The sequence below is a fragment of the Hypomesus nipponensis genome, chromosome 2, assembly GCF_054491055.1.
Source record: "Hypomesus nipponensis isolate SF chromosome 2, ASM5449105v1, whole genome shotgun sequence".
Classification (NCBI taxonomy): domain Eukaryota; kingdom Metazoa; phylum Chordata; class Actinopteri; order Osmeriformes; family Osmeridae; genus Hypomesus; species Hypomesus nipponensis.
In genome coordinates this window covers 19,420,067-19,440,590 of record NC_140362.1, presented here as the reverse complement: position 1 = coordinate 19,440,590, position 20,524 = coordinate 19,420,067, and the positions used below count along the sequence as shown (strand labels likewise).

The 20,524-nt window shown below is 51.8% G+C and overlaps 1 protein-coding gene across 5 annotated transcripts in view; it reads right to left on the bottom strand.

The window, feature by feature from the left end:
* Positions 1 to 736: 736 nt before the first annotated feature.
* cadm4 (cell adhesion molecule 4) overlaps positions 737 to 20,524 on the bottom strand; it is an 83,525-nt gene continuing 63,737 nt past the window's right edge. For 3 of the 5 annotated variants that reach the window (XM_084670802.1, XM_084670827.1, XM_084670796.1), the window contains exons 2-9: positions 19,370 to 19,516; positions 16,319 to 16,606; positions 14,180 to 14,341; positions 13,569 to 13,659; positions 12,042 to 12,214; positions 5,711 to 5,812; positions 2,838 to 2,966; positions 737 to 1,341 (exon numbers count right to left, since the gene is read on the bottom strand). In XM_084670802.1, coding sequence (XP_084526928.1) covers positions 1,232 to 1,341; positions 2,838 to 2,966; positions 5,711 to 5,812; positions 12,042 to 12,214; positions 13,569 to 13,659; positions 14,180 to 14,341; positions 16,319 to 16,606; positions 19,370 to 19,516 — 1,202 coding nt within the window. In that variant the 3' untranslated portion in view covers positions 737 to 1,231. Of the gene's footprint in view, positions 1,342 to 1,523; positions 1,598 to 2,837; positions 2,967 to 5,710; positions 5,813 to 12,041; positions 12,215 to 13,568; positions 13,660 to 14,179; positions 14,342 to 16,318; positions 16,607 to 19,369; positions 19,517 to 20,524 lie in introns of all 5 variants that reach the window. The other 2 variants (XM_084670812.1, XM_084670819.1) reach the window with 2 other exon arrangements.

The following is a 20,524-nucleotide window of genomic DNA, read 5'->3' as shown; positions in this document are numbered from 1 at the left end:
TACTTGTGTCAACGTTTGTGTGCGCGTGTCTGGGTGTGTATCTGTGTTGTATCATTCAGAAAAATATCCATTGTATTTCCTTTGTCTTATTCATACTCTTTTAAATTCTCAAAGACTTGTCAACCTTTTCATCCCCTTAATGACATTTTTAAATAATTAAACGTTTCTGTCGTGTCTCGGTCCCTTTTTCTTCTCTTTCTTCGGACTCTGGAAAAAACCACCCCTGTTAATCCCCTCATTATTAAAGCCCTACAATGGTGTAGAGATAGAGAGGAACAAAGAGAAAAAGCGAAAGGAAGAGTGAGGGAGGGAATAAGAAGCGAACCAACGGTTTCCTAGTTGTGGTAAAAAAAAAAGAAAAAGAGACATCTTTTCTAGCTATCTGCTTACATATAGGCAGTCTTCACAAAGAAGCCTGCAAACAGGTTATCTGGGTTGAGTGGAGAACTGGAGGGCTTGTTAGAAAAACTTTTAAGAGACTCAAGGTTCACACAGGGCAATGCTGTCACAAGGAGTGTGTGTGAGTTTCTCTCGACGGGCAAGATCCTTTGGCAAATTTGAAGCATTTCAATTTGCCAGTGTCTAACAGCTCAATTGCTTCCGGCTACTATCATCCTCCCTCTCCTTCTCCCCCCCCTCTCTCCTCCATCCTCCCTCTCCTTCTCACCCCCCTCTCTCCTCCATCCTCCCTCTCTTTCTCACCCCCCTCTCTCCTCCACCCCCCCCCCTCACCGTTCACGGCAGTTTAAGATTGAGCGTCATGGAAGCCGTTCTTCCAGGCACTGTGTTTATGGCAGTCGATGTCTACCTGTCTCTCCCTGCTGGTCTCCGTGCAAAATGCTCCCCCTCTTTCCCTTTATGTAAGCACTCCCTGCTCCATCAAAATAATAACCGTATTATGACTGTCCTTCTTCTCCTTTCACTCTCTCCCCCTGCCCCTCTCTACTCCTTCCCCCCCCCCCAAACCCCCTCTCTTTTCATCTCAGACCCACATTACAGTAAATGGCACAGTCGATAATGGCTTGTTGGTCTACAGTCGCTCTCCCTCTCCCTATCTGTTTTGTCAATGTGTGTGGGCGCGTGTGTGTGTTTGTCCGTGTGTGTGTGTGGTTGGAGTGGAGCGGGGTGGTTCCTCGTTGTGGCGGTGTGCGGTAGATATGATTTCTGTACAGTCGATTCAGAAGGCCGCCCCGTCTGGCTCGTGGTGGTGTGGGGGGGGTTGTTGGCATGGCTACAGTAGGTATTCCTTCTTGCCTTGGCTGGCGTCGTTGCCGTTGAGAAAGGCTTCCTGGACCTCGCCGTGCTCATCCAACCCACTGGCCTCATGGGTCAGGTACGAACCTGGAGGGGGGGAGAGATGAAGAGAGGGAAGGAGGAAGGAGAGAGAGACAAAGAGAGAGAAAAGAGGTGGTGTATATAGATGGTGGTGGGGGAGAGGGGGGGGGGTTAGTTGGCAAAAGCAGCGTAGTCACTCTGCCATGCATCAGACTCCACCCATCCATTGTGATTTTACTAAATCATACCTGCGATTAATAATTAGTCCACTAATAATTAGGTCAGTACCAATTAAGTATTGGCTCTTGAGTACGGTAAGAGCCTAAGGCAGTATAAGAAAGGTGAGCAGAGATACGGGGAAGGGAAGAGGAAGAACAGAGAGGAGCCAAGGGAGAGAGAAAAAAGAACAAATGTCAAGAGTTAGAGAGAGAGAGAGAGAGAGAGAGAGAGAGAGAGAGAGAGAGACATCAAAGAATGAGGCGGACAGGTTAGGTTCAACAGGGAAGTATCATTTTGGTGTCACTCAGAAAGCGAATCGTCTATTCGTCTTTCTTGCTCTGCGGTGATTGGTGGACTGGTTCAGTACAGGTTAGAATGTCACAACCAATCCTGTTTAAGCTCGCTCCAGCAGAGGGAGGCAGTCACACATGCTCTCTTTGATTGGTTTGGTCTGCTTCAAGACTTGATTCGACAGCCGGGGTGAAAAGAGAGCCGTAATGGCCTCTTCAACTCACTGATTGGTTGTAATGGCTTGGTCTTTTTACTGATTGGCTGTCCTGAGGTATCCATTTTAGTTGGCAGAGTTTCCTGCCAGAGGCGTGGCTCTGTGGCCCCACCCTCTTTCTATTCCTGGATCTTGCACTGAGGGAGGTGGGGGTGGGGGGCGAGGGTGAAGCCTGCCAGAAGCTCTAAAAATGGAACGTGGGTAATGCGGTCTTTTTTTATGGACGAACTCTGCTACTGTACGGTACAGGACCATTAAGCACCAGGGCCACACCTACATAACACCCCCCCCTCTTACCCACCATGGTCCACGATCAAAGCCGTTTATCACCGAGCTGTGTCTAGGAGGAGGACAGGGCAAGCCCTCCTCATCCCTCTCTCATCCCTCTCTCTCCCTCTCTCTCCCTCTCTCATCCCTCTCTCATCCCTCTCTCATCCCTCTCTCTCCCTCTCTCTCCCTCTCTCTCCCTCTCTCTCCCTCTCTCATCCCTCTCTCTCCCTCTCTCTCCCTCTCTCATCCCTCTCTCTCCCTCCTCATCCCTCTCTCATCCCTCTCTCTCCCTCTCTCATCCCTCTCTCTCCCTCTCTCATCCCTCTCTCTCCCTCTCTCATCCCTCTCTCTCCCTCTCTCATCCCTCTCTCTCCCTCTCTCATCCCTCTCTCTCCCTCTCTCATCCCTTTCTTATCTCCCCCCCCCCCCCAAACGTTATTCCTTGTCCTGGCACATTGTCTTTAACAGGTTCATAAAACAGATACATCATGTTTAAATCAGCCCTTAGTTTGTGTGTGTGTCTCTATAATTAATGACTATACTGTGGGTGTGTGTGTGTGTGTGTTACCTTTCTGCCGGACGGAGCACCAGATTGTGATGATGAGCACACAGATGACAGTGAAGACCAACAGAGCCAGAATGCCCCCGATCACCGCATACGGCACCGCACTGTGAGTCTCTACCACAGCACCAGGATCTGGGAGGGAGACAGGGGGGAGGCAGTGGGGGAGGTATGGGGGGAGGTAGGGGGAGGGACAGGGGGGAGGTAGGGGGGGAGACAGGGTAGGGGGAGGGAGACAGGGAGGTAGGTAGAGGGAGGGAGACAGGGAGGGAGGTAGGGGGAGGGACAGGGGGGGAGACAGAGGGGGAGGGGATGGGGGGGGAGACAGGGGGGGAGGTGGGGGGGAGGGATGGGGGGGAGACAGGGGGGGAGGTAGGGGGGGAGGTAGGGGGGGAGACAGGGGGGGAGGTGGGGGGAGACAGGGGGGGAGACGGGGGGGAGGTAGGGGGGGAGACAGGGAGGTAGGTAGGGGGAGGGAGACGGAGGGAGGTAGGGGGAGGGACAGGGGGGGAGACAGGGGGGGAGGTAGGGGGGGAGACAGGGGGGGAGGTAGGGGGGGAGGTAGGGTGAGGGAGACAGGGAGGGAGACAGGGGGGAAGGTAGGGAGGGCGGTAGGGGAGGGAGACAGGGAGACGTTACCTCAGACACAGACGTCTTATTTATTCACTGTTAATGTTCGTTTTCAATACACAGCATATGTATTTCTGGGCATTACCAGATTTTGCTGAAACCAAATTTAGAGGGTGAAAAAGAGAGGGAGAGACAGAGGGAGAGAAGTCAGAAAAGGAAGTCAGAACTGAGTTGAACTATCGAAACTGTCGTGTCCAAAAAAACGGTTATGTTCCAGCCCCTCCACCCACCCCCATGATTCCCTATTATGCCCGCATCAAAGAGACAGCCACGGGGAAAACAAGAAACAGACAGTAAGAGAGAAAGACAGGAAGAGAGAGAAACAGAGCGAGGCAGACGGAGAGACAAACAGAAAGAAAACGTGACAAAGACCCTGGAGGAAGACCGCAGAGTCTAATAAATTGATAGCAAGCAGGTGCATTTAGAATGCAAAGTTTCATATTTCCACTCCACTAGCATCTTATCAAATATATATATATATATATATATATATATATATATATATATATATATAGAGACTGTACTAGGTATGAGAATACCAGACAAAGTAAAAAGTAAATATTCCCATGGGCTCTAGTGATTGTGTTTTGACAGTGCTGGCTGTCAGGTATGGACAGGGGAGATATGGCTGTGTTGTGATTCTCTACAGACCGGAATTAAAACATGAATCATTAATACAATCCCAACGCACGCAGATGGACAGAGACAGAGAGAGAGACATAGACATGGAGAGAGAGAGAGAGACAGGGAGAGACAGGGAGAGAGAGAGACAAGGAGAGAGAGAGAGACAGGGAGAGAGAGAAACAGAGAGAGAGAGGGAGAGAGGGAGAGAGAGAAAGGGAGAGAGAGAGAGAGAGAGAGAGAGAGAGACAGAGAGAGGAGGAGAAGAAGAAAAAAAGGCAGGGAGAAAAGACAGCTAACCAATGTGAAACTTAGATTGAGTGCGTGTGTGTGCGTGCGAACACGTGTTTTAGCATGCACGCACGTACATGTGTGTGTCTAACAGTCTATGGAAGCAATATTTCATGAGGGATGAAACATTGAGCGCGGCCTCAAACACCTCCCGTCCGCTGAGCGACGTGTTCGGAGCGAGGTGAGTGACAGCAGGAGAGTGTGCTCGGTGTTTCAACGTTTCCCCAATGTTCCTTCAGCGTTCTCCTTCAACGCTGGTGCTCTCTCTCTCTCTCTCTCTCTCTCTCTCTCTCTCTCTCTCTCTCTGTCTCTCTGTCTCTCTCTCTCTCTCTCTCTTTCTCTCTCTGTCTCTCTCTCTCTCTCTTTCTCTCTCTGTCTCTCTCTCTATCTTTGTCTCTATCTATCTTTCTCTCTCTCTCTCTCTCTCTCTCTCTCTCTCTCTCTCTCTCTCTCTCTCTCTCAGTTCCACACACATAAGGCACGGTGGGTGCCTACCTCAAGACTGTCAGAGAGATGGAGGGATGCCCTCCCTCTCTTTTATCTCTCTCTCTGGGATCTCTCTGAGAGAGAGAGAGAGAGAGAGAGAGAGAGAGAGAGAGAGAGAGAGAGAGAGAAAGAGAGAGAGAGAGAGGAAGAGAGAGAGAAACAGACAGACAACAGAATAAACCAAGATAGGGCAGGCGTGAGGCAGAATCAATCAGGGTGGGGAGCAGGTGAGAGAGACGTATACAAAAAGAGAGAGGTGAGAAAGAGATTCCGTTTGCAAAGAGAAAGGTGAGAGAGAGACATTGTGTATACAAAGAGAAAGGTGTGAGAGAGAGAGACAGAGATATCCAGGTGGCGTGCCTCAGATGAAAATCACTGTCTCCGTTTCCCTCAGCAGGAGATGGTAAAGCAGCTTGACTCCTCTGCCAGCGCGTGTGTCTGTGTGTGTTAGAAGATGTGTGTGTGGTGTCATTGTAGCCCCTCGAGCCCAGATGAGGAATCTCATAAAGGTTAGCTTGCTGGCCCTTGCTGCACCCCCCCCCACCCCACCACCACCAACACACACACACGCTTTTGGGTTTGTGCCATTAACAGTCGACACGTGTTCTCCAATACCATGTGACCACACGATCGCTGAGTAGGCAGCGTGAGCCACAGCCAGCCACAGCCAGCCACTGCACGCGCGTATACAGAGCGTGATAAGGAAGGTCACGGCGTGCGGAAGGTTGCGCGTGTCACACAGAGGACACGGGAGTGAGGATGAGCAGGGCTGAAGAGGACGCTGATCACGGAGGAGAGAGGACGGGAGACAGGAAGAGGAGAGAGGGGTGGGGGGAGGGCGGGTACGTTACCTCTGGGGTCCGGGGCGTAGCTGGGGGTCGGGAGGAGGGTGAGAGGGTGGGGGGTGTCAAGATGGGTGGTGGGAGAGGCCATGGTAGTGACAGATACATTTTCTACAGACAAACACACAGGGGTAACACACATGCATCTACATTAAAGTCACTATCATCTACCACACGCACATTGTGAAATGAAGCCATGGGTTCAATTCCATTTCTACTTAGAGCAAAACAATCAATGTTGACATTTCAGTGCTGATACAATTACAAATTGAATACATATATGTGTATTATTATAATTTTTTCAATTCTATTTAGCGAAAGAAAATCACCTGTCATCAATCATCGACAGCGATTTTCACAGTTCATACATTTCCTTCTCTTCAACCAGTATACCTGAAATGGAATGGACCCCACAGCGCTACATCCTACTGCGATATACACAGTGTACCTACAGTTCTACATGACATATGTTAGAGATGCACAGAGCGACACACAGAGGTTTTGTACGGCAACATGCAGCATCGTCATGACAGCGGTCGGCAGGGTAGCAATCAGACAGGGTCATTTATCAGACGCTCCTATCCAGAGCGACTTACAGCAAGTACAGGGACTTTCCTCCCCGAGGCAAGTAGGGTGTAAGTGCCTTGCCCAAGGACACAACGTCATTTTGCACGCCCGGGAATCGAACTGGTAACCTTCTGATTAATAACACGATTCCCTAACCGCTCAGCCACCTGACTCCAGCCATCTGGTTACGGGCACATGGGGTTAAGACTCTGGTTTCAGATCCTCAGGTCGATGAGAGGGGGCAAGGTGTTGTCTGGGGGGGGTGTTAAGTGGTACGAAATTGCATGGTTTGGAAATGTGTGTGTAAGGCTTGGACTATGATCCCTCTGTGTGTGTGTGTTTCTGTGCGTGTGTGTGTGTGTTTCTGTGTGTATGTGTGTGTCGATTCCATTACCGTACCCACTTCATCAAATGGTCAGTTGAAAACAGCAGGGTGCACCGGTGGTTAGGGTCTAACTGCAACCCACACACAAGCGTTATCGCAAACACCTGCCTCTGGAGTTGTTTACTTTCTGTTCACCAGTCTGCTAGCCATCTCTTTGCTTCCAAAGCCCCTCAAATGAGCCCCTCCTTCTTCTCCATTCTCCCTCTCTATAGCCCACCATTGATCTTGCTTTTTGTTCGCGTGAAATGCACATACTATAGAGGTTACTGTAGTGCACATGCACTTGGGTGGGGATGTTAATAGTGGTGGGGGATGTGTATGGGTGGGCATGAGAGTGTGTGTGTGTGTGTGTGTGTGGGCGTTCTCACCTGAGGAATAGGGATTAATGGGTAGGGTTAGACTGCTAATTAATTGGACACTGATTTATATCTCTGGACTGTTCACAGCCAATCCTGGTAAGGAGGCTCATAAATAATGACTTCTCCATTTTCCCATCTCTCCTGCAACATCCCCCTCTCTTCTCTTCCCTTCTGCGCCCAAATCTCCTGTCGTTTTGCTCACAGGCAACCTCCCCCCTTCATCCTCAGTCACCCTTTTCTCTCTCCCACGCACCCTTTCATTTGGCTCCCACATTCCCTCGTTCCATTTCTTATTCCATTCCCCCACAAGTGCTCTCTCGGCCGCCCTCTCTCTCTCTCATTCTCTTTCTTTTTGCTTTCTCTTTTTTCCTCTATGACTATTTTCCTCTTTTTCTTCTCCTTCTCCTTCCCCTCCCTCTCTCCCGCCCCTGTCTCCCCCTTCCTCTCTCTGCCGCCCCCTTCCACCCTCCCTCTCCTCCTCTCTCTCTGACCATTCCTCCTTCCATCCCTCTTTCTCTATCTTTCTCTGTCTCCCACTCTCCCTCCCTCTCCAGCTTAATTAGTCCTACTGCTGCGTAGTGGGCTTGTCTCTCATCCTTCAGGCATTTAATAAGAGTTTGTTGTTTCGTGTGGTTGTCAATCACACACGCACGCGTGCGTGGGGAGGGGGGGGAGAGAGCGGGGGAGGGGGCGGAGAGAGCCTCCGGGGCTGCGGCGTCGGTCTCGATAATGACATTTCTCTCACATCTCATCGCTGTCGGCCGCACAGCCGGCGCGGCGCGTTCCTGACGCGGCTAGTCTGATGCTCTCAGCACGCGGGCCCGCCCCACACGGAGTGTGCTGGCCTCGCTAACAGCAGTCTGGGTGCGTGCATGTCAAACACATAACAATCTCCCTGCCACTCTCATGTTTTTTCTGTCTTTCTCAAACCTGGCACACACACGACCCCCCCCCCCCCACACACACACACACACACACACACAGACACACACACACTGGTTAGAGTCCTTCTACTTAACTACATTTGACTGGACCCACAATGAGAAATGGAGGTGAACTAAATTGGCATACTAGGGGATCCATCACGATGTATTAGAAAAACACCATCTTTCATTCGTGTTTTTACCTTGTCTGTGCTCACTATTCCCCCCCTCCTCTCTCTCTGTCTCTCTGTCTCTCTCTCTCTCTCTCTCTCTCTGTCTCTCTCTCTCTCTCTCTCTCTCTCTCTCTCTCTCTCTCTCTCTCTCTCTCTCTCTCTCTCTCTCTCTCTCTCTCTCTCTCTCTCTCTGTCTCCCTCTCTCTCTCTCTCTCTCTCTCTCTCTCTCTCTCTCTCTCTCTCTCTCTGTCTCTCTGTCTCTCTGTCTCTCTCTCTCTCTCTCTCTCTCTCTCTGTCTCTCTGTCTCTCTGTCTCTCTCTCTTCCTGTTTTTCCTGTCAGACACACTTCATTAGAAGAAGGCCTATGTTTTCCCCACCAATTAGTGCCAACACTAAAAAACAGCCTTTCGCCTACGTCCCTGAACCATAAATACATCCAAACATCTTTCCATCACTATGCTCCTCCACCACCACCAGCCTCCCCCCCCCCCCCCCCCCCGCCCATTTCTCTATCCCTCCTTCTCCCACACTCTCACACGCAATTCTATTCTAATGGCTTTTATTGGCTGGCCGATCCGTCCTACTGTGGCGGCGCCGTTCAATTACACAGGCGCACCCTGTGGGCTTCTTTCTCCAGACAATCAGTCCCGCTCTCCTCCCCGCGCCGCGTTAGCTGCTGAACGACGGTGGCAGAGACCAGCCAGCCGAGCGTACCGGTGAGCAACCGCCAATCCAGCCATGAGGGGCAGTGTGCGTTCCCTGGCGTACGCCCTGGGGGACACACGCTGCGAGCCTCGCATCCCAGCCCCACCGCTGCGAGATACACACACACACACACACACAACCTGTCTACACAAGTAGACCCCACAGATGTTTGCACATGCATGTACATTTGTAGACAGGTAGAGACGCACACACATATTTAGTTACGTGCATTCATACTCACACCCTCTTTCACCAAATCTTTTTGACTCTCTAATACCTGCCCCGCACACGACACAAACACTAGCGCTGAATGCAGCGTGGCTTTCATACATCACGTCCCTGCTAAGCCCTGAACTCCCGGGAGATCCCCCGCCTCTCGTTCTACTGTTTCTCTCGCTCTTTTAAGCTATCAACTGGACTCCACTTCATAAACTGACACAGCGAAAAAAGCAACTGTGACAAATTGTCTGTGTTTTCCCCTGATTTTGCGCTTCGAGTGCGTTTCAGACATGAGATAACTCTCATCGAAGGTTGAGGGGGGCGGGAGGGTAGGGGGGGGGGGGAGCCGCGAGGTAAGAAAGATAGCACTGGGAGAGAGAGATATGAGGAGGGGTGGTTTTGCCAGGTTCTGCTGACTCGTCTCCTAATCCCCTGCCCTTCCCACCTCCTCCCCAGGTCTCACCTGTCACCCCCACCCCCCCACACACTCCTCCCTCCTCCTCCCCAGGTCTCACCTATCACCCCCACCCCCCCACACACTCCTCCCTCCTCCTCCCCAGGTCTCACCTGTCACCCCCACCCCCCCACACACTCCTCCCTCCTCCTCCCCAGGTCTCACCTATCACCCCCACCCCCCCACACACTCCTCCCTCCTCCTCCCCAGGTCTCACCTGTCACCCCCACCCCCCCACACACTCCTCCCTCCTCCTCCCCAGGTCTCACCTATCACCCCCACCCCCCCACACACTCCTCCCTCCTCCTCCCCAGGTCTCACCTGTCACCCCCACCCCCCCACACACTCCTCCCTCCTCCTCCCCAGGTCTCACCTGTCACCCCCACCCCCACACACTCCTCCCTCCTCCTCCCCAGGTCTCACCTGTCACCACCCCCCCACACACTCCTCCCTCCTCCTCCCCCAGTGCATCTTTGGAATTCCAGAGGCAAGAGTGGATAATCTGACATTGACAGCCCTGAGTGTTAACATGGCTTTCGACCTCCAACCCTCTCTCCCCCCTTCCTCTCTGTCCTTCTCTGCCTCCCCCCCCCCCTTTCCAGTGCCCCGGGACCCCAGCAGACAGAAGAAACCTCAGGGGAACGTTGACCGCCGATGCAACCGGGCAGAGGGGGCTAAGTGCTGAGGGCAGGTGAGAGATTCTGACAGCAAGAAGGAAGGAGAGAGAGAGACCAGAGGGGAGAGCAGGGAGGAGACGGACAGGAAGGAGAGAGAGAGACCAGAGGGGAGAGCAGGGAGGAGACGGACAGGAAGGAGTGAGAGAGACCAGAGGGGAGAGCAGGGAGGAGACGGACAGGAAGGAGTGAGAGAGACCAGAGGGGAGAGCAGGGAGGAGACGGACAGGAAGGAGTGAGAGAGACCAGAGGGGAGAGCAGGGAGGAGACGGACAGGAAGGAGAGAGAGAGACCAGAGGGGAGAGCAGGGAGGAGACGGACAGGAAGGAGAGAGAGAGACCAGAGGGGAGAGCAGGGAGGAGACGGACAGGAAGGAGAGAGAGAGACCAGAGGGGAGAGCAGGGAGGAGACGGACAGGAAGGAGTGAGAGAGACCAGAGGAGAGAGCAGGGAGGAGACGGACAGGAAGGAGTGAGAGAGACCAGAGGGGAGAGCAGGGAGGTGATGGACAGGAAGGAGAGAGAGAGACCAGAGGGGAGAACAGGAAGGTGATGGACAGGAGGAGGCATAGATGCATCTCAAAACGAGCAGGTAAACCGAGAGAAAAGGGCCAAATTCAAGGACACGACGGCTTCGAACAAAAAGAGGAGGTCAGGTGACCGTATAGGTTGAGAACAGGAGAGAAAAATAGGTGAAATGGAAGAACTGACAGATGGAAAGGAAGAAAATTAAAAAAAAAAGACAGCCGGTAAAAAGCAAGGAGAAAAACAGGAGACCCGAGGAGGATACTGGGAGGCCATTTTGTGAGGAGGCGTTGCTGCACTTCAAAGCCAGCCATGTCTAACCTCCTGGCGCGGGGAGAAGCGATGCGGGGAGCTGGCGGTGGCGGCCGAGGCGAGATGAAAGGTGACACCCCCCCCCCCCACCTGCTCCTTCCACGGAGGGTCACACGCCGCGTTTGATGCCCGCTGCCTGGGACACAGACGCACACAGGCGTCTGTGTGGTGTTTGTGTGTGTGTGTGTGTGTGTGTGTGTGTGTGTGTGTCTCTACAAGATAAGAGGGAGCAGTCAAAAAAATTGGGAAAATCTTATGCAACGAATAACGTCCCCTCCCTTCTGTTCCTCCACCTCCTCCTCTCTCTCTGATAGCAAGTTCCCTCCTAGAAGGCATGCAGTGACAGGCCCTGACCCCAGGGGGGCAGCGGAGGGCAACAAGGCGTTTCCGGCTGGGGGTACGAGCAAGCCAGGGTGTCACATGGCTATGAGATCGTACGTGGTTTCACGTCCAAACCTCGGTCAGGACTCTCTTACGGACTGGTGGCTGGTAACAACCCTTGTTTAGGGGTTAGAGACGATAAACCGTGAACCTTCATGCTATAGCCTCCTCTCATCATCATCGCATCAACTTAATGGACGAATCGATGATCATTTCTCCAGTTCTCCTGACGCAAACGACTCTCTCGGAGGGATCACATCGACCGAGCGGAGCCTAAGAGGCGGAGCCAAAGAGGCGGAGCCGGAGAGGGCTGCACCGCTGAACAGAAGCCTGGGGCTCAGGACCGGGCTGCGAGGCGGCCGCGAGGCAGCTGCGAGGCAACTCTGTTGCCGGCGGTGACACGACAGCTGACTCAGCAGGACCAGCAAGACGACTGGCAGGAGAATCCTGCTGTTGCTATGGAAACACCGGCACGGCTTCCGACGGGAAGAATCCCGGCGCCTTTGGGGAGGTGACCTCCGACCCCCTCTGACCTTTCAGTTCTCCGAAGCGGTGATCTGGAGTCGCGGCGAAGCTCGGAGCTGATATGTACCCGGGCGCACATTCTTTCCCAACCCCCGTGATAGCCGTTTCGGCCACAGGGGTTGGTTGCCGCGGCAACTCACCGTAGACCAGGAGCGTGTAGTGGTCGGCGGCGCGGCCGTAATTGTTCTGGGCCTGGCACATGTAGGTGCCGTTGTGTGATTGGCTGAGACGAGAGATCTGTAAGGTGGGGCCAGAGAGCTCCGCCCTCTCCGGTAAGGTTTCGTTAATCCTTGACCACTGGATGTTTCTTGGCCTGCAGAATGAGAGAGACGAGGAGATCGTTAAAGTGAGAGAAAGACAGGGAAATAAGTGTGGGGGGGAGAGAGAGAGAGGGGGAGAGAGAGAGAGGGGGGGGGAGAGAGAGAGGGGGGGGAGAGAGAGAGGGGGGAGGGAGAGAGAGAGAGAGAGAGAGAGAGAGAGAGAGAGAGAGAGAGAGAGAGAGAGAGAGTTAGAGAGAGAGAGAGAGAGAGGGGGGGGGGATGGAGGGATGTGAGCAAAGAACATCAGGGACAGAAATGACAAAAAGACACAAAGAGAGGAGGAGAACTAGAAGGAGGGAGGTGATCAATGTCAGAAATGATGATGAAGGGATTCATCGACAGAGCTGTAGGAGAGAAAGGAATGAGAAAGAGAGAGAGGGTGCGGGGAGATTTAAATGGAGACCGATGAGAGGGAGAGAAAGAGAATATGGTATGAGAGAGACAAAGAGAAAGAGACAGAAGGTGAATGAGCCAAGAGATTAAAGTAGCAAGAACACACACACACACACTCCTACACCCTGGTGAACAAAGCTCTTGGCATGTTTGTGAGTCAGTGTGTGTGTGTGTGTGTGTGTGTGTGTTGAGGGGTGAAAGCCCGCGTGGCCCCAGTGCTCCACTGGAGGTCTGACTCATCCCTCATCTCACCCTGGCCCCATTACAATCCCAGCTCATCTGGCTCTCTAATCCCTGGGAAACACGCTAATAAAACACAAACACACACACACACACACCCTACACACACACCCACCCTACACACAAACCAATACGCACACCCCTCCAACAAAGGCAGGCAGCGTATAATTGGTGGCTAACGGTCAGGGAGGGGTGGGAGAGGGGTGGGAGAGGGGCGGCTGGGGCGCGCGTGGTCAGTCCAGCGTGTGATGAGAGCGTGTCAGGGTCCAGCAGGTCGGAGCTGGACACCATCTCTCAGGGCCCCCATGTCACCGTGTCCCCAACCGCCCGTTACTTATCTGGACTGGGGCCCCAGCCTCTGTCTCTTCAGCCCCTGTTCCCTGGGTATGGTGGGCGCTTCACCAGAAGGCTTTAGTACCCATAACACACACACACACACACACAGTATATATACGCACACAAGGATGCACACATCAATCCACACTGGTCTTAATGGAGATCTTACTGAGCAGCTTTCCTTACCCGCACACACACACACACACACCACCCGGAGTGGCTTAGACAGCCAAAGCCAAATATCCCTCTATATACTCCATAAAGCTGGGACTTCTGGCAGGCACAAAGTTGCCAAATAGTGTGCTCGTTAATCAATAGGCTTGAACACACACACACACAAAGATAGGACTTCTACACACAATCACATACTGTACTCACAGTGGGTTGCCACTGATGGAGCAGGTAAGGGTGAGAGAGTCGCCCTCTCGCAGGATTCCAGGTGGTGGCACGATTCTCACCGTCGGGGCAACTGCAGGTAGGGCAGGAGGGGGAAGGGGGGGAGTGGGGGAGAGCTATCAGCAACCACGGCAACCAGCGGACATACCCCAACAGTTGGAACACCTGTTATCATCACAGGCCCACGGCGGCCACAGCTGCCGACTGTGTCGGGCTCCGTTAAACACTGACACAAATTATGGATGGCTACGCATTTCATATTCGAGGCTACAGCTGCATTGGAGATATGTTTGCTAAGTTTTGAGGCGAGCTCACCAAACTTTAAGGCTGAGTCACTTCGCAGTTGCTGTACGCGGCCACCGAAGTTTGGCGTCACAAATGTTGCAAACGTACGCCGAAATGAGGTGAATTTATGACGTTGATCGTGATAGTATCTGCGCGCCCACCAGAGTTATCTTAACACATGTCGTTTCGGAGTTCTTGTTCTGCTAGCAGCGCTAGCCGGTCTGACTCTAAACAACGTGTATATAACTAAGCCCTCCCGTTGGGGAAGGGTTGTGTGTGTGCTGAGGGGTGTTTATCTTATCGCTCACAGTGAACATCCAGGCGGTAGTGGCGGGTCTTCTTCTGGCCCTGCAGCGCAGGATGGGACGCCTCGCAGGTGAGCGCCGCGCCGTTGTCTTTTCTCTCCACGGGGATGCGGATGGTGTTGGACACGCTTACCGTCTTCCCGTTGTCCTGCTGCGACACCACCCCTGCAGACCGGAACAGGAGGGAGGGAGGGAGGGAAGGAAGGGTAGTGGGCAATAGACGGAGAATGAAGAAGGGAGAGAAGGAGGAGGGAAGGGAAGAAGGAGAAAACAGAAGGAGAGGCAGAGGGGAGGAAAGAAAGTGTGGTATGAGTTGAATACATTTAGCTCTTAACATTGCCCTGTTCTGACCTGAAAGCTGAGAGAGAGAGAGAGAGAGAGAGAGAGAGAGAGAGAGAGAGAGAGAGAGAGAGAGAGAGAGAGAATGAAAGAAAGAAAGAAAGAAAGAAAGAAAGAAAGAAAGAAAAAGAGCAAAAGAAAGAGGGAAAACATAAAACCAATCACAAGCGAGACGGTAACGAACCCAGACAGAGAGGGGGGGGCATCAAAGAGAGATGGGTGGGCAGCAGAAACGGAGGAAGAGAGAGCGGCACAGGGGAAGAGTAAAATGGGCGTGATTGATGAGAAGGAAGAGAGCAGAGAGGGAAGGCGACAGCCTCGACATAAAAGGCTGATAAGGAGAGGGAAAGATGCAGAGAGACAAAAAGACTGAAAGAAGGAGGTGGAGGAAGTGATGGAGGAAGGAGGTGTGTATGTGTGTGTGTGTGTGTGTAGGGGGGGGGGGGCGCAGTGTGTGTGTGGGGGGGAGTCAGGTTAAATGAGTTTGTGGCTCTGCAGAAAAATATGACAATAACCAACACCACGCTGGGTTTCCAATTATTTCAGCTGAGTGAACAAAAGCAGGCCCAATTGAAGCATGAGATGGAGGGCGGAGGAAAGGAAGGAGCAGAAGGAGGAAGGGGAGAGATAGTGTCTTAATTAAAGTACTCTTCTATCAGCGTCTAACCTTTCGTGTCACACCGAATTTAGCTCATGGGTCTTGCGTCACAGAGACAGAGCACAGACCAGACTAGTCCTAGTCCCTCTCTCTAGCTTGTAGTACAAGCCCCAAACTTAGTCCACAGCTCCTAGTTCAGACCTAACATAATACAGGGGCTGTGGCTCAACCAAGTATCCTAAAACAGCCAATCCTCGAACCCCAGCCCCAGCCCCAGCCCCAGCCCCAGCCCCAGCCCCCCGCCCTCAGATCCAGCCCCCAGCCCCCAGCCCCCCGCCCTCAGACCCAGCCCCCCGCCCTCAGCCCCCAGCCCCCTGCCCTAACCTCAGCTCACACCTCCTCCTCCCTCTCCATCTCCCCGACCTCAACCCACATCCTATATTCTTCAACCTCCTCCAACCTTGTAGCCACAGCGGAACACATATGGTATCTACACACAGTCTGGGCTGTACAAAAGAAACACCGAAAGATGATAAAAAGAGCTTAGCGGGGGGGGCGGGACGGGGAGCAATAGGCAGACGGAGATGGAGGAACGATGATGGGCGTTATCTGGCCAGGCAGAGGGAGGACGGCAGGATGAAGCAGAAAGGTAATAGAGAGGAGGGTGTGGGTAGACTATACATAAGAGAAAAAGAGAGATGGCGAGCAGGACAGAATAAAGGATAAAGATGTTTGGTGATGTATTGATACGCAGAACAGACGGAGGGAGAGATAGACAAGAGGGATTGGCAGAGAGGTAAAAGGTTAAACAGTGTGAAAGCTGGAGGGGAGGATCACGGGAGACCGACACAGAGACGATTCGTGCGTGCGCGTTTGTGTGTTTCATTGAGAATGTTTTGAAGTGAGATAGAGACACAGATCGATAGATTAGCACCGATTAGGCCATACAAGGATGAAAGATGGATGAGGACACCAAACCCACAGAGAGAAACAATAACAGAAATCAAAGATATTAAAGAGAGAAAGAGAGAGAGACAGAATGTGTGTTTGTTGTGTGTGTGTGTTTGTGTTCATGGGTGTGCATGCCAAGGCCTAACTCCGTGCATGCTCACGTGTGCGTCAGCTACACGCTTGTGGCGTTATGTGTGAGTGCCCGTGTATGCATACATGCCTGTCTGTGTGTGTGTGTGCGCGTGTGACCCGACCTGGTATTTCGCGACGGTCCCTGATCCAGCGCAGAGTGGCGGGGGGCTTGCTGCGCGGAGTCACGCAAGTGAGCTCCACGTCGCCCCCCTCCACAGCCTCCGTCTTCACCTCCACGCTGGGGGTCTCCGGGGGCACCGACACCGACAAGGTGGCCACCTGGTGGTGGGTGTCGTCGGTGTAGAGCTGGCAGAAGTAGCCCCCCTCGTCCCAGACGCTCACGTTGGTGAGGGTGATGCGGACGAGGCGCGGCGTGAAGAGAACCATCTGGAAGCGGTCATCCTTCAGGGCTGTTGGAGGGGGGTGGGGGGGGGGGGGGAGGACAGGGTTTAGGAAAGATGGGGGAGGAAAACGGGTGGATGTGAGGGGAGGATGGGTGAGGGGGAGGAGGGAGTCATTGGAGGGTAAGGGAGGTGGTTGGCGAAGGAGGGAGAAGAAAAAGAAAGGACGGGAGGGTGGGTGGGTGAGTAGGGTGGGTGGGTGAGTAAAGGGTGAAAACGTTGGAGGGCAGAAAGTTCTTCTGAGGAAGACAGAACGCTCGTGTGATTACAGGGCCACGCAGGCGAGGCCACAGAATAACTGTCGGGGTGAACGGAAGATGAAAAGGTACAGCGCAACGATACACAACGTGAACTGAACCGTCTGGACTCAAGGTTTTTGCACAAACACTTCAACGATTGACAGACAGAAAAGGAGGGAAGAAAAAAAATCACTCAAGAGCGAGAGGCAGGAGGCAGCATGAGCCGTGGAGACATTTTGAGACATTTTCTTTTTCGCCGTCAGAAAAACGGCGAGTCTTCAACGACGTGAGAATATTGATGATAACAAATAACCCTCCACTTGGTTTTTAAGTGACATTGGAAACTCGGTTGGTATTGATTCACTTTTAGTCCAATCTCCATCTGCCTACCCCATCCACCCCCACCCGAGTTATTTTGTGCTTTCATTTTTTGGGGGGACTGAGAGAGTAGATGTCTACTCTGTACCGACAGACACGGCACGTTTTGCTGTTAAGCGTGTGCATGCACACACGCATGAATATAACTGGGTGAAGCAGGGGGCTGAGAGAGAAGTAGGACGGAGAAAAAGTTCACGTTTGATTTGCCATCACGATGACTACACCCTTTTCTCATAAAGTTGGAGCGCAATTCCCCCGACACAGAGATAAATCTCTTCATTCTCTACTCCCCTAAATGGCAACTAAATGTCACTGCTTTGTTCAAACTCTATTTCACCTATTGTCCAGCCTGATCTGCATGCCAGGCGGTCCACAGATGGGTGTTGACGAATCGTCTGGCCCCCGCGGAGTGTTCTACAGTGTTCTAGAATGGAAGTGTTGGCTCACAGAGGCTGAGTTCTTTCTGGTGTTTGAGGCTTGGCTGATAAAGGACCCTTCATTTAGGACTAACTGAGGTAGCCTGCTGGCTAGGTTTGTTTCTGTAGTCCTCCGCTGTTGAGGACTGCCAGAAACAGCCTCTGTTCATGGTGCCACTGATGGTAATGGTTAAAGACAAAATAGCCCCTCAGTGAGTGATAGAGTGAAGGAGGGAAAGATATATATTTATATATATATATATATATATATGAGAGAGAGAGAGAGAGAGAGAGAGAGAGAGAGAGAGAGAGAGAGAGAGAGAGATAGAGAGAGAGAGAGAGAGAGAGAGAGAGAGAGAGAGAGAGAGAGAGCAAACAGGTAGAGTGAGACAGTTAGAGGGAGAGAGTGAGATGGAGAGGTAGAAAGTCAGGAGAGAGAGAGAGAGAGAGAGAGAGAGAGAGAGAGAGAGAGAGAGAGAGACATAACGAGAGTAATGCGGCGGTAATTTACAATCTCGCGAAATGGTTGAACTAGGCTTTTTGCCAAATTAGTCACCGGTGCACGTTCATGGCTCCTACTCCTAACCTCATACCTCTCTGTGCCCCCCTCCCCTCTCTCCCCTCTCTTCCCCCTCCCTCCCCTCATTTACAGCCCTCTCCCTTTCATTCTCTCACACCTTTTGCTCTCAATTTTGCCCTCTCCCCTACTCTCTTTTAGTTTGCCTTTAATATCCTTCTTTTTCTCCCTCCCTCCCTCCCTCGCTTCCTCCTGCCTTTGTCCTCGTCTTACTTACTTATTAAGGTTCATCATGCTTCAAGATGGAGTGCTCGTTTCCCCGGGGAGACGACGGCTCTGTTTAAATACTTAATAGAGCGGCCCGCTGATCTGACAGAATGGGGTAGTTGAAAGCAAAGTTTCCCACAATCCTCTCCCCACCTAGCCAATTACGGCCGTGCCGTGATCATCTTGAGTAATGAGCAGAGCCCAGAAGAGTGTGTTTTATATACGTACGCCATTTGGACTAAGGTGGAGAGCCTTACATGGCCCACAAGCGCTGAGGCGTGGGCATGCTGTAAATCCAAATGGGCCTTGGACCTAGTTTGTCTACGTTCTCCCTAGCTGGGATGCAACAGAGATGTTTGGGTGAGAACATTCATTCACCTGGATGGCTTTTCTCCTTTGTAAGTTAGTGTGCTAGCAAGACTTTAGACTTTGGTGAGCTTCTGGATGTGTGTAGGTCTGCAGCGATTTCCCCTAGGCCCATTGAAAGCTTCTGATGAAGTAGCCTTTCAACAATCAATAGACTGTGACCTAGCTGGGGTCAGCTAATGGAGATGAGTTAGATCCCTTGACCTGGCCTGGTCCAATGAGAGCAGCGTCAGATGAGATAGCTTTGTGTATCAGGGGCTTTTTAAAGTAGCTGACTTTCACAACTTTCAAGCCGGGTTGGCTGTTCAGATATTGATGTGAACAAGTTTCGAATGTGTAATCCTTAACCTTAAATGTAAATGAGTATGGAGACTCTGACGTCTCAGAGGGCGTTTTGACCTGTGATTTCATACGGACCTTGAATCTGCTCACCTCACTTCTCTCTGTGGATTTGTATTCGTCCTAGTTTTTTTTCCTCTCCTTCTCTTTCATTTTAATTGACTCTCTCTCTAAATCTCTCTCTCCCCCCCCCCCACACACACACACAGATGGATGCCATTCACACACACACACACACACACACACATACCTCGTGTCCCGTTGAAGAAGAGGGTCTGCCTGCGCGGGTTCTGGATCACCACGATGGAGCCGTCGTAGTTCTGCAGGCGACAGGAGATCTGGGCTGTCCCGCCCTCCAGCACCGTCACATTCTCCGCCTGCACTGCCTGGCAACGTGCTGAGGAAGGGAGGGAGGGACATTTTTTATCTGTTTTAAACTAAAACCACAAGATTACAAAACGTAACACCCTGTGTTTCTATCACAGCCAGACATTATTGATTGACACGGACACAGGGCTACAGTGGTCAATGATACTCAGGTTGATCTGTCCACATGATAATCATCCTCATCCATTACACATACCAAACTGTCACAAGTGTCGCCCGCTTTAGTCGGCTAGACCGTCGAAAACCTAGACATTTATTAGTGTGGGTGGGCGGTATTCATACTGAGGAGTGAGTGAGTTCACCAAATTCACCTGGGTTACACCGGCAGGAGAGTTAAGTGTGTTCACTTTCTGAACGTGGGTGGCCTTCAGCAAGCCATATTGGTCTGCGTGTGCAGCAGTTTAAGGACATGTCCTCATCATAGCATGTCTGCAGGGCCGGCCTTAATGCAGTGGAGGCCCTTGGGCTTGGGTCAATTTTCGGGCCCTTTACCAACTATAGGCCTACAGGACTTTGAATAGAACAAAATGATACACAAGCTATATGTATTTAGAGCTGCACGCTTCTGGATTAATTAAGAATAAAATAGAGATCACAATTCTGAACAAACAACTAAACAAAATAAAATGTAAGCTAATTTGCTGAAGTCGTAAGGGATTGCTGAATTATACTATGGTCTGGGTGAATACTTGATTCTGATTGGCAAATCAGCCAAGCAGTTCCAGCAAAACTGTTGACCGTTCTAAATTATTGAGGGACAATGACATGGCTAGATAGCTGGCTAGTCTTGATGTTAAACATACTGTCAAATTATAATTACTGTTTGGAGAATGTCAAATTTGATTCGATCATTCCACATCCATTTGCTATTCAACTTGCTACACATGCTGCGGCCGTACTGTAGCCTAGTACTGTACTAGTATATGGCCAATACCTTGTTCGTGAAAATCTTGATATTGATTTGGGGACAATGACATGGCTTGTTAGCTAGTTAGTCTTCTTGTCAAACATATTGTCA